The sequence below is a fragment of the Musca vetustissima genome, unplaced genomic scaffold, assembly GCF_032173495.1.
Source record: "Musca vetustissima isolate MV318-11 ecotype Yass unplaced genomic scaffold, APGP_CSIRO_Mvet_v1 utg5072, whole genome shotgun sequence".
Taxonomy (NCBI): Eukaryota; Metazoa; Arthropoda; class Insecta; order Diptera; family Muscidae; genus Musca; species Musca vetustissima.
The window spans coordinates 389,265-402,322 of record NW_026884522.1 but is presented as its reverse complement, the minus strand read 5'-3'; the positions used below and the strand labels follow the sequence as shown (position 1 = coordinate 402,322).

General features: G+C 35.5%; 1 protein-coding gene across 1 annotated transcript in view; it reads right to left on the bottom strand.

Moving 5' to 3' along the window:
* Positions 1–13,058, bottom strand: part of LOC133331492 (protein timeless homolog) — a 39,656-nt gene that overhangs the window by 19,092 nt on the left and 7,506 nt on the right. The window contains exon 4 of the mRNA XM_061539881.1: positions 1,193–1,334. Within this exon, the coding sequence (XP_061395865.1) occupies positions 1,193–1,334 (142 nt within the window). The remainder of the gene's footprint in view (positions 1–1,192; positions 1,335–13,058) is intronic.

Sequence of the window (13,058 nt, the reverse complement as noted above, 5' to 3'; positions counted from 1 at the left end):
AGGAAAACATTGAGGCTTTGATAAGAAGCCCTTGAGATACTGTAGGAGAATATCTTGAGCTCTCCTAGGAGGATACCTTGAGCTCTTCTTGGAGAAGAAATTCAACTCTTCAAGAACAAGACCTTGCTCTCTTCTAGGAAAAAAAATCATGAGCTATTCTAGAAGAAAAATACGTTGAGTTATTCTATGTCAATAAGACCTCCAGCTCTTCTATGTCAAGAATGCTATTCTATGCACAAAAGACCTTTTGGTGAAAATCTTAACTTTTTTATGAAAAGACCTTCAACTCCTCTATGGGAATTCTTTCTGGATTTCTTTTATGATACCTTCTATGAGATGAACTTGCATGAGAGAATATGTTCTGAAGGAAGACCATCTGGTCTTATAGGAGAAATCTACCATATCTAAATCTATATCTAATAGAGGATAATAACCTTGTGGAAATGACCAATATAGGGCCAAGTTTTGCCATTTTAAGTATTATTTAGGTCCACCCAAATCGGCTCCTATTTGGTATTCGGGATTGTCAATTGGGATCAGAGTTTTTTGTGTTTTTATTATTTATAAATCTTTGTGTTGAAGAGGATCTAATTAGGTTTTTATGGTTCCCAACTGGTAGCAGAGCATCTCGCAAAGTAGGAGATGTTTTTCTATATAGGTCCCAAAAGACAACGATTCCAGGTTTCAGATAATTTCAAGACTTTTCTGTATTTGATGGAATATTTACTCACATATAAAATGTACCTTGTCCCGACTCATTTTATTAATTTTAAAGATCCTACGGTGTAAAGTAGGAAAGCCCTTTATATGTTTAATTTTACACCCTTTCAAAAAAATCACACACAATTATTTCTCCTTAGAACTACTGTACACCCCCCGACTTCAGCTACTGATGTTCATTTTTGTCGGAGTGAATAGAGTTAAACCCCTCAAAAACCTTTTGCACGCCATTTGGAAATTATTTGTAAAAAAAACAAACTCCACACAAAGTCTTTAAGCTTCTATCTAGCAGACTATCTGTGTGTCTGGTCAACTAAAACTTGTTTGGCGCACGTTTTGGTTTCCTTACATTTAAAAAGGGATTTTGCATTTTTTTCACCAGGACCACTTCATATTTGAATTTGCTTGTTTTTTTTTTGTTGCTTTTTCGCATTTCTAAAAAAACAAGAACGGCATCCACCCATAAACTTACCTGATAAAGCATGGCCGGACAAGAGCAACCATAGGCAATGCGATGCAGAATGGTTACAGCTGCTTTCAGGGATTTCGTTGGTATTTTTTCCCAATCAGTTAGAACTACAACACAGGCACGAACTATCTTTGGATTCAGCAATCTGTAAATAGAAGTAAAATACGAATACAAAAAATATGAATCCATAAATCCAGTAAGCAATGGTAAAGGTAAAGAAAATCCAAACAAATCAAAGCATGAAAAAGGTTATGGAAATTCATTCAATTGGTTATTAATCATTTTAAGTAGTCAGTGGAAAAGTCAGATTTGTTGCCAATCAAAAGAATAAAAGAAATGTGTTAAGGTGATTGTAAATTTATTACAAATGGCATGCTGTGGCCTCTTTCTATGATAAACACAAAATTTCAATTTTCAAAATGAAAAAATATTCTATGAAAATGGTTACAATCAACAGAATATGCCTTTGTGGAGGCGAAGATGTTTTGTAAACCAGTTTGAAATCAGTTTATTTATAGCGGAATGAATAGAAATGATTTGTTTTCGTATTTTGAGGAAATATTAAAGATTTTTTTATTTCTTACTCCGCAAGTCTACAAACAGCTGGACTACAAATTTACTTTAGCTCCCTCTACATCACTTTTAAGCGAACTAGGTTCCTATTAGCTCGTTTACGACTTTCATACTGACATTCCATTCCAAAAATAATTTAACATCATGTGACATACTGTGAGATAGAGTCATCCTTGGTAATTTCTATACCTTTCGATCCAGAAAAGGCTAATGTCTATACAAGAACTAGCCAAATCCCAAAAAATTTTCAAGGCTATTGCACTATGGGAACGGCATCCAATTTTATGGCAAAAAGTCAATTTCTGGTAGAAAGAAAAAACCTTACTTATTTCAAATCTGAAACGTTGACCTTTACACCAGTAAACTTTTATATCATTGAGGTCCACGGTTTACAAATCCTTACGTCATTTTAAAGTCAAATTTGCATATTTTTGTGAATATAATTTAGTGTCAGTCAAGCAATGCCATAGGATATTTTAATGATTATAGCATGAAACTACGCCTTAATATGTTCTCTGTCCAGAATGTTCCGCTATCTGGGTAGCCCCTATATAATTTGGGTTTCCTGGGGATTTTGAAAGCGTTTTTCAACCAAATTTCAGTATTTTGAATTCTTACTAGTTGTGAAATCTTGGTACCATAACTATAAAAATTGACGTACGTTTCAGGAAAGGACCTATATGGAAGGACCCACATTATTCAGCATTTTGGTGATTTCCGTCCGTCTGTTGATGTCAAATTGCAAACAAAGTACAAATTGGAAAAAAATCGGCTCAGATTTAGATATAGCTCCCATATCTATTTTCGTCCGATTTAAGGTAATTGGTGCACCAAACTCCCTGAAAATATTTTGATTTGCACGAGTTTTAGTATAGCGTACTAAATTATGTCTAGAATAGTGTGTGCAAAGTTTCGTGAAAATCGGTTCAGATTTAGGTATAGCTTCCATATATATTTTCGTTCGATTTTATGTAAATAGTGCACTAAAGTCCCTATACATTTTTTGATTTGCACGAAATTTGACATAGTGAATTGCGTCTATATTAATGTGTACGAAGTTTCATGAAAATCGGTTCAGATTTAGATATAGCTCCCATATATATTTTCGTTTGATTTTAAGTAAATGGTGCTAAAGATCCATAGCTAGGCCTATTGACAAAACGTACAGAAGTTAATATAATTTAATCTCTGACAAGTTTCCTTGAAATCGGTTCAAATATAGATATAGCATAGCTTCCATATATAATTTCGACCTATTAATGTTAATTGTATGTATGCATGCCTGATTGAGATTAAATTTTAAACCATGCAGCATATCAAATGGCGTGTGTCAAGTTTGCATTAAATCGATTTACAAAATTTAGCATAGGGTGCAGAATGTCATGTGTAGGGATTGATGTTAGTCGGTTTAGATATAGGTAAAGATCACATATTTAAGTACGTTCAATTTCATGTCAATATTCCTTCAAAAAGGCGACGTCTGTTAGGATACATATGTAGAATATACCCAAAGTGATGAAGGGTATCATATAGTCGGCCCTGTCAGACTTTACTACTTTCCTTACAAGTTTAACACTAAGTTGTGGAGATGTCTCAATCGGATTTTTCGAAAATTTCCTTGAAAGCATCAGAAAATATGTGAATCGTTCCAGTATACTTGAAAAAATTATAGCTCAAATTGTGATGAAGTGATGTAGTAACACCTGTAGATTCATCTAGCTCCTGGGCTAGAATACCCTCTTAATCCAACTAAAAACGCATATATTCTTCCGCTCCTTTTCTCTAGCGTCTATATACACTCCCTTCAGCTCGTATGGTCTCCTCACCATTTACTGCAGACTCAATTTGGCAGACTCCTTCTCAATTCGTTCAAAGTTGATGCTACTGCTCGAAATGTTCGATTCTTTATGTCGATGCCATCGGCGTAGGCGAGTAACATGTGTTGTTTGGTGAACAGAGTGCCATTTCTGCTTACCTTTGCCTCTCGTGTGACATCTTTATCATCCTGTTGGAAAAGGTCACCTTGTCTGAACCCTCGATCGGTACTGATGGTGGAATGTGTCGGATTTTTTGAAAATTTCCTTGAACGCATGAAAAATATGTGTGAATCTCTCCAGTATATTTTGGAAAATAATAGCTCCATTTTTGATGAAGTGATGTAGTAATCCCTGTAGATTCCTGTAGCTCCTGGGCTATAATACCCTCTTAATTCAACTAAAAATCCATATATTCTTCCGCTCGTTTTCTCTAGCGTTTATATACACTACCTTCAGCTCGTCTGGTCTCCTCCCCATTTACTGCCAGACCCACTTTGGCAGACTTCTCAGTTGAACATTGAAGTTGATGCTAAAACTCGCAATGTTCGACTCTTTATGTCGATGTCATCGGCGTACGTGAGTAACATGTGTTGTTTGGTGTAGAGAGTGCCATTTTTGCTCACCTTTGCCTCTCGTATGACCTTTTCCAGCTGGATGATAAAAATATCACACGAGAGGCTGTCACTTCGTTCGGTACTGATGGTGCAATGTGTCGATGTTTTTCGTGGATCTTTTCCAGATTGAAAATCTAGTCTATGGTGGATTTGCCAGGTCTGAACAATGCGGTCCAATAATATTATTGACCATTGGCTACAGTCGTTCACACAGTAGGCTGGATAGCATATCATACGCGATGGGAAATTCCTCTATAGCTGCCGTATACCGTCTTGTCTCCTTTTTGTGCACGGGACACAGGATGCTAAGGTTTGTGTTTTACTCGTTGGTAAAATTTCCGGACTTCGTTCTGACACCTGTAAATCTCGATTTCCCTCTGCTCACGTTTTTCTTGTTCTTTCTTCTTTTTCTGAAAATACGTTTTTCCTCTCTCCTTTTCTCCCGAAAAATCTCTCTTGCATTACGTGTTGCTACTGTTGCAGGGTTGCCCTATACACTGGGTTTTTTTACATCCGTAGCATTACGACACTTAGTACCAAAGTGTTGCTTTTGCAGCAGTTTGTTGCGTTTCGAAATTATTATTGGGACAAGGAGGGCTTTCGTCCAGCAAGTGGCTAATCTGAGCAGAGTAGGCTTCTGTTATCTGTGGTGTTGACAGTTTTTCGACGTCGAGTTTCCGAGTTGTGCTACTACATTAGGACGAATGCGAACCTTGGCTGCTACAAGGTAGTGGTTCGAATCGATATTCGCTCCTAGAATCGATCGAATGAATGCCTTCCGTCCATCACAGCATGTGATTTGATTTGTCGTTATTTGATCGGGAGAATTCCAGGCGTGAGTGACCATATGGTTACACTCATAAGACGATCAATAAATCATCTAAAAAAGCCTGTACCCGAGCAGTGCTAGTGTGAACATATGGTCACAGCCCAAAAATTGATCCTGTCGATTATGCTGATAAGAAAAACACACACAAATCAAATTTTTGGATTCAGTGGCCCACAACCTAGAGACGCAGAAAGTTTTGTCCCAAAATTCGAAAAAAATCATTACATCACTATTCGGGTTAATGGAGGCTGATTTTTCCTAGCAGAATTTTAATGTCATGTCAGCGGTCTTTGGTCTAATCATTTTTGTCTTCCGCCGGAGCATGGACGCAAATGAGACTGATGTAGAAGAACTTCGCTTTTAAACGGTCGTCACCATTAACGGGGTTTTAATTTTCTTTTTGTAGCTTTTTCATAGAGTGTGGACGACTAACACGACACCTCAGCCCATATTTTATAGTTATTAGGGATGATCTCGCGGTACACATAAACTATTTCAAAGGGTGTTGAAAGTAGCTACCCCAGGTGACACCGCGGCACACTGTGTCATTTGTAACATTTAGGAGGCCAAAATTGGAAAAATTTATATTCGACGATCTGCACGATTTTTTGTAATGTGATACATAGGAGTATATGTAATATAAAAATATTGCAAAAAAAATAACAAGAACAATAAGAATAAAAATAACGGCTGTCAAAAGTCTGATATGAGTGATTGTAAAATAACATGTTTTTTAGAGTAGAAAATTCTGTTAAATTGTCGCTGCTGTAAAAAATTTCTTACCGAGACTACTTATTATATTATTATTAATTCTTGATTATTGATCGGTTTTTAATGTAATTAATAATTTTTGTTGCATTATAATATATATTTGATAAAGAATTGTGTTGGTGAAAAAAGTTTCTAAAAACAAGGGACAAAATCTATAAACAAAATATTAAATATAATGCATAAAAAAGTACACCAAGGTACAGCTGAGATATTTTGCTAAAAACAATACCCGAGGATCCTAGTATCTAAATACAAAAAATTAGCTGCAACTACTTGCCCCTTTCAGTTTTACAGAAAGATTATAATGGCGATTCCGAGAAGTGAACTTTTTGTGGTTTGGCTCGAAAACAAAAATAGTGCCGTAAAATGTGCATTATTGAATTATATAACAAACCTAATTGGAAAGGACGTTGACTATCCAAGATTAAAAAAAAGTGTGGAGCTTTTGTGTTATCGTTTTAATAAAAAATGGGCCTCATCACATCGAGTTAAATCCCGTTTTTTCACGAAGGAAGCTACTTGGCTAGCTGAAAGTCAGGATTTCACATTTTGCCTTCTTGATGTTAGACCGAGTACTTCCCAATGCAGTAACAGAGCTGTAGGAAGACCTGCAAAGGAGTTCAGTGAATTATCTCACCGCACAAAAAGGCGGATAGCTAAAAATCTTGCACATTCTGTTGATTCTGAACAATTGTTAATGGCAGCAGCAATGAACTTGAGATCATCGGGAAAGAGAAACTCAGCGGACATAGTTCATCAATTATCAGCAGCATCCCCCTCGAAAGGTACAGCTCTCAAAAAAGCACAAACATCAACAAAAACTTCAAAAGCATTGTCTTCAGACCAAGCTCTTGCACTTATAATAGATACCGGTTTATCAACTAATGAATACGAATTGCTTAGACAACATTTGGCAAATATTAATTCAAAAATATGTCCGTCATATAATTGTATTAAAACTTCAAAACTTTCATGTTATCCTGAGAAAATTACAATATCGGAAAATCAAGCAGATATTGAACTACAGTCACTAATTGATCACACATTATCTCGACTTTGCGCTACTCAATCAGTGTTAAATATACTTGAATCTTTTAAACTAAGTGACATAAATGCAGTTTTTAAATGGGGTTGCGATGGCTCTGAACAAGTCAATTATAAACAAAAATTTTCAGCAGATAACCAATCCGATAGTAGTTTGTTTTCTATATCAATTGTACTTTTGCAAGTAAGTTCAAAAATTGGCAGAAATGAAAAAATAATATGGAAAAATCCAACTCCGAATTCAACCCGATACTGTCGTCCTATTAAGCTCGTATTTGCCAAGGAAACACGTGAACTTATTACTAAGGAGGTGCATAATATTAACAGTCAAATTTCTAAATTACAGCCAACTCTAATTCGAAATGAAAAAATAAATATTGACATAAGCAGTACGCTTGTTTTATGTATGATCGATGGCAAAGTATGCAATGCATTATCGGCTTACAGCTCAAGTCAGGTTTGCTATATATGTGGTTCTAAACCAAGTGAAATGAACAATGTCCAAGTTCTTGCCGGAAAAAGTGTTGACAGTTCAATGCTTAATTTTGGAATTTCACCACTTCATTCATGGATTCGTTGTATGGAATGCATGTTACACATAGCTTATCGGTTGGACATACAAGTGTGGTTAGTTAAAGGCGAAGAAAATAAGAATAAAGTCAAAAAAGAAAAGAATATATTCAGTCCAGATTTAGAAAAGATGTTGGTCTGTTAATTGATATGCCCACGGGAAAAGTAGGTAACACTAATGATGGAAATACTGCAAGGCGCTTCTTTGAAAATTATGAAAAAACAACAGAGATTACTGGCATAGATATAAACTTGCTAAAAAGATTCCATGTAATTTTGGCTTGTCTTGGATCCGGCAACCCAATAAATCCCGTCGCCTTTGAGAATTATGCAAAAGAAACAAGAGAACTTTATTTGTCTAAATATCATTGGTATTGCATGCCTGTAAGTAAATTCTATTTCATGGCAAAGAAATAATTGAGTCCTGTATTCTGCCAATTGGTCAATTATCTGAGGAATCTCAAGAATCAAGGAACAAGGATACCAGAACTTACCGTGAGTTCTACACCCGGAAAACGTCTAGAATCGATACAAATACGGATCTTTTACATAGACTGCTGATTTCATCAGACCCCTTTATATGTAGTTTGCGGAAACTTCCAACGACAACAAGAAGAAAAATATTAAATCCAGAGATGCAATCATTACTATTGAAACCGCTAGAAGGAGAAGACCTTGATATGGATACAATGAATTAATCTAATTTATTTTATATTAATATTTTTTATGTACTGTAATCTATATTTCATCTGAATTAAAAATATGAATAAATATTTTATTTCTGTTTTTAAATGTTTGGATTATTTTTTAATTTTTTTGTTTATTGAATCTTTTTATACCCTACACAACTATGTTGTCAGGGTATTATAGCTTTGTGCAGCCCAAAAGTTTGTAACGCCGCGAAATATTGGTCCTAGACCCACCTTTAAGTATACTGATCGTCATATCTCGACTAGCTGAGTCGATCAAGACATGTGTGTCCGTCCGTCCGTCTGTCCATTATAATTTGTAAACACGATACAGGCCACAGTTATGGACCAATCTTCACGAAATTTTGCATGTAGGATGGGTTCTGGCCAATGAAGACCCCTATTGTTTTTGGGAAAGATCGGTTAATATTTAGGGGATGAAATGGACCAAATACTAAATTTTTGTCGGTTTTTCTGGTCGCTCCAGAGGCCGCAATAATGGCCCGAACATCGTGAAATTTTGCATGGAGAAGGGGATCGGGCCAAAGAATAAGCATGCCTGTTTTGATAAAGATTGGTCAATATTTAGCGGGTCAAATGGACCCTGACTTTTGTGTGAAAAATGACAAAATTTGTATTCTATAGCGTATATATTTACCCCTGAATGACATCGATCCGAGAAGTTGATATTAATACCAATTATATTGTTGTAGGTGCTCGGATGTGGGAGTTACACCTAAATATTTACTGGTATCTCCGTATCCGTATATTATTTAGTAACCCATTATCACTTTAGAGCGCGGAACTATAGCGCTGATCACTTTGAAATGTTCCATAAGGTTCCAGTTATGGTCAAGGACAAGGCCTATAATTTTCGCTGATGATCAGATAATATTTTTGGAATGAAGTGGACCGAAAACTTAATTTTTTGTGTTATTTTCGAGTCGATATATAGACCACAAATGAAAGCCGAACATCACAACACAACTCACGGTGAAGGGAATCTGGACAATAACTGTACTGAATACTCGTAATATTCGGAAAATATGTCAGTGTGAGGAAGAGGTGCTGTTTACCTCTAATTGGGCAAGAGGATGCCAATATCACGAAATATTGCCCAGGCTCGGAATAAAAATCCGCAGAACTATATATAAACTACCGCAGTTCCGTGGTAGTTGTGTAGGGTATCGTATGGTCGGCCCCGTCCGACTATACTGCTCCGCTCACTGGTTTATTAATTGCTTTAAATAACAAATAAATGTTATAAAAACAACAATAAACTATATTTTAATTAATCTTTGAGAGCTTTATAATTTCATTTCATTAACATTATATACCTTATTACATATACGCCCAAAAGTGGGCGGACCACTCCTATTTTTTGTATACAGCATCTCTTACGTATTGGGGCTATATGTACCAAGTTTCACTTCGATATCTATTGTAATACCACAGTAATTAATTTTGGCCACCTAAAATTGGGAAAAGTCACACTGTGCGCGGTGAGCTCAGTGTCCACAATTGAGATGAAAGAAATAAGCCTGGATTTTGCGATGTTAAAGTCAGTCAGAGCCGTTCCTTGGTATCTATCATCCCAGCTCGTCTATAAAAACTCTCCTCAGCTCGCTCTAAAATACTCCCTTCAGCTCGCCTATAAAGATTCCCGTCATCTCGTCTGTTAGGACTCCGTTCGGTTCGTCTATAACGACTCCCTTAAGCTCCTAAGGATTCCCTTAAGCTAGTATATAAAGGCCGCTTTAAGTTCGTCTATAAAGACTACCTAAACCTCTTCAGCTCATCGCGAAAGAATATCTCATCAACCTGTATAAAATTACTCCCTTCACCTTGTCTACATAGACTCCTTTACTCGTCTATCAAGATTCCCTTCAGCTTGTCTATAAAAACTTCCTTTAGCTCGTTTATAAAGACTCCATTCAGCTCGTCTATGAAGAATCCCTTCAGCTCGCATGTAAAAAATTCCATAGTCTACAGTTCGTCTATATGAAGACTTTTCTTCTTGGCCCTTCTCTTCCCATTTCATTCCTAGATAAAACTTAAATTTTAAATAATTTATAAAGTGTTCCATAAAAGGAGACAAAATATCACAATTGTATTTGTCAGTAATCTGTCGGAAACAACCTGTGGCGATAACGGGCATTGCTTACTTTCACTCACTATTACTCTTCATGATTGTCAACAAGGAAGAATAAAAAACGAAACTATGGACCACAAGGGAAATGAATAAGAAAACAATTGAAATGGCGAAAAAAAAAACAACAATAAAAAGGGAAATGAGTGGGTTTCAAATTGATGTAATATTCAAACATTTGTAAGCAATTAAATTTTCTACAACTTTTTCCGCTGCAAGGAAAATAAAAGTTTCCTTGTGATTTTCCTTAATACTGGTGCCCTCGGGCAACACTTAAAAAATCAGTGAAAGTTTTCAGAGAGTAGCAATGAAAAAAATAGCAATGCATTGACGGCAATCAAAAAAGTATTAACTACAACAAGGACACAGTGTCATCAAGAGTGACAACAGCAACAACACAACCACAAGAAAGTTGTGAACGGCGGACGAAGAAGAAAAACAAAAAATAAACGAATCAACGAACTGAAATGCGAATAATTAGTTGAGTCGTTGTGGCAGCAAATCTCAAGAGCAAAACAATGAGCAGGCAAAGCAACAATAATGGCAACGATAAGGATTGCCGAAGTGTGTAGTATAGCAACAGCAACAAAAACACACAAACGATATGCTAAAAGTGTTTAAAAAGTATCATTGAAACATTCAGACTGACTGTCAGTCAAACATCCTGCTCTTCTTCTACTTCTTGAATTATCCGACTGCTAGTATCTGTGTGTATTTGTCAACCACTTGAAAATATCAAACACACAAAGGAAGCAACAATTCACAAAGAAGAACCTATACCCCAACACTCCACACACAACAATGAAAATTAAAATAAAATTCCGAACAGAAAAAAAACTCCGAAGAAATTCTAAAGTTTCAAAGGCGCATTCATCTGTGCCGCAAAAATTATATCTCAAACACAATTTGTATTTTGAATGCTGTGCGATTTTGCTGTTGTTTTCCGGAATTGTATGCAAAACCATAATGAGCTCCCTGGAGCATTATAAACGGAATATCGTTGTATCGTTTGCTAAGTGAATTACAAAACAAACAAATATTTGCCCAGTGTGAGATGAAAGGAATCATAATACTTTGATGGAAGAGTATGGGATTTTTTTTGACATATATAGTTGGAGATTTTTTAATGAAATGGTATCTGTATAGAAATTCAGTTCAAAAAGGACACAATTTGTAATTCCTGATATTTATTGGGCATCAATGGAAAAATTATTTATCTGATGCGAAAGTTGTATTTTGGCGTGATATATTAAAAATGATATAAAAACAGCCCCAATATAAAGACTTCCGTACACATTCTCGGAAGTTTGAAGGTTTCATCGTCATTTCCCAGCCGAAATTCGAATACCATTTAGATATATTTTCCATTTTTTTTTGCAAAAAAGTCCATTTAAGGTAGAGAGGGGAAAAAGATATATACTTCAAATATGGACACTTTTAAGCTTTAAACGAGTAAAATTGTATAATATTGTGATGAAAGTTAAAATGTCATATTTTTATACCCTTCACCACACTGTGAATTTGTCCCATGGTACGCAGACGACTCTAAATCGGCCCGAATGAAATTAAATTTATCGTAGGTTGCAGAAAGACATTAGAATGTTCCTGCGAGGTAACATTGCATGCAATTGTAAGGATACGTATGTACAACATACCCAAAGTGGTGACGGGTATCATATAGTAGGTCCAGTCCGACTTTACTACTTTCCTTACTGGTTTTAAATATAAGTCATATTTGAAAAATTTTATATAACAATTACTTGTTTCAAACTGTTAACATGAAATGAAGATCATTATGACAGATGGAACTGGTGATTGTAATGAAAGTGAAAGCGTACTAAAATGAGTCTAGAATGGTCCGACATCTGCAACAGGGGCCAATAAGATCATTGTATTCAATGATTATCCAAAGAGTAAAATGACAGCCATTTGGTTAAAATACGTGGCAGAACTTCCCAAAATATAAATCATTGGGATGTAACGTTAGAGTGGACCAACCCTAAAAAGTGGACTAACATTGATAATTTTAGCAGAAAATTTTCCACCCAGTGGGTAACAAAAATACCAAAATATCTGATTAGTTAAAAACTGAAGAAAAGCCCTAAAATACAAAATTTTGGGGTATAGAGGTATGGGGGCTACAGTAAGCGTGGATTTTATAAAGAATATTTTCTCAAGGTATAGAAGAGCCATAAGCGTGGATTTTATAAAGAATATTTTCTCAAGGTATAGAAGAGCCATAAGCGTGGATTTTATAAAGAATATTTTCTCAAGGTATAGAAGAGCCATAAGCGTGGATTTTATAAAGAATATTTTCTCAAGGTATAGAAGAGCCATAAGCGTGGATTTTATAAAGAATATTTTCTCAAGGTATAGAAGAGCCATAAGCGTGGATTTTATAAAGAATATTTTCTCAAGGTATAGAAGAGCCATAAGCGTGGATTTTATAAAGAATATTTTCTCAAGGTATAGAAGAGCCATAAGCGTGGATTTTATAAAGAATATTTTCTCAAGGTATAGAAGAGCCATAAGCGTGGATTTTATAAAGAATATTTTCTCAGGGTATAGAAGAGCCATAAGTGAAGAATATTTCCCAAAGGTTACAAGGGCTATAAGCGTGAAATTTTAACGCATATTATCTGAATGTACGTCAGAGCTATAAGAGTTGATTTTTAACGAATATTCTCTTAAGGTATATCTGAGCTTTATGGATAAAAGATTTAAAAATATTAAGCAAATTCTAATATAAAGAAATTTAAAATTCATCCGCCAATCAATTGTTCCTCCGCCAATGTCTAAGTTCCCATAAAATT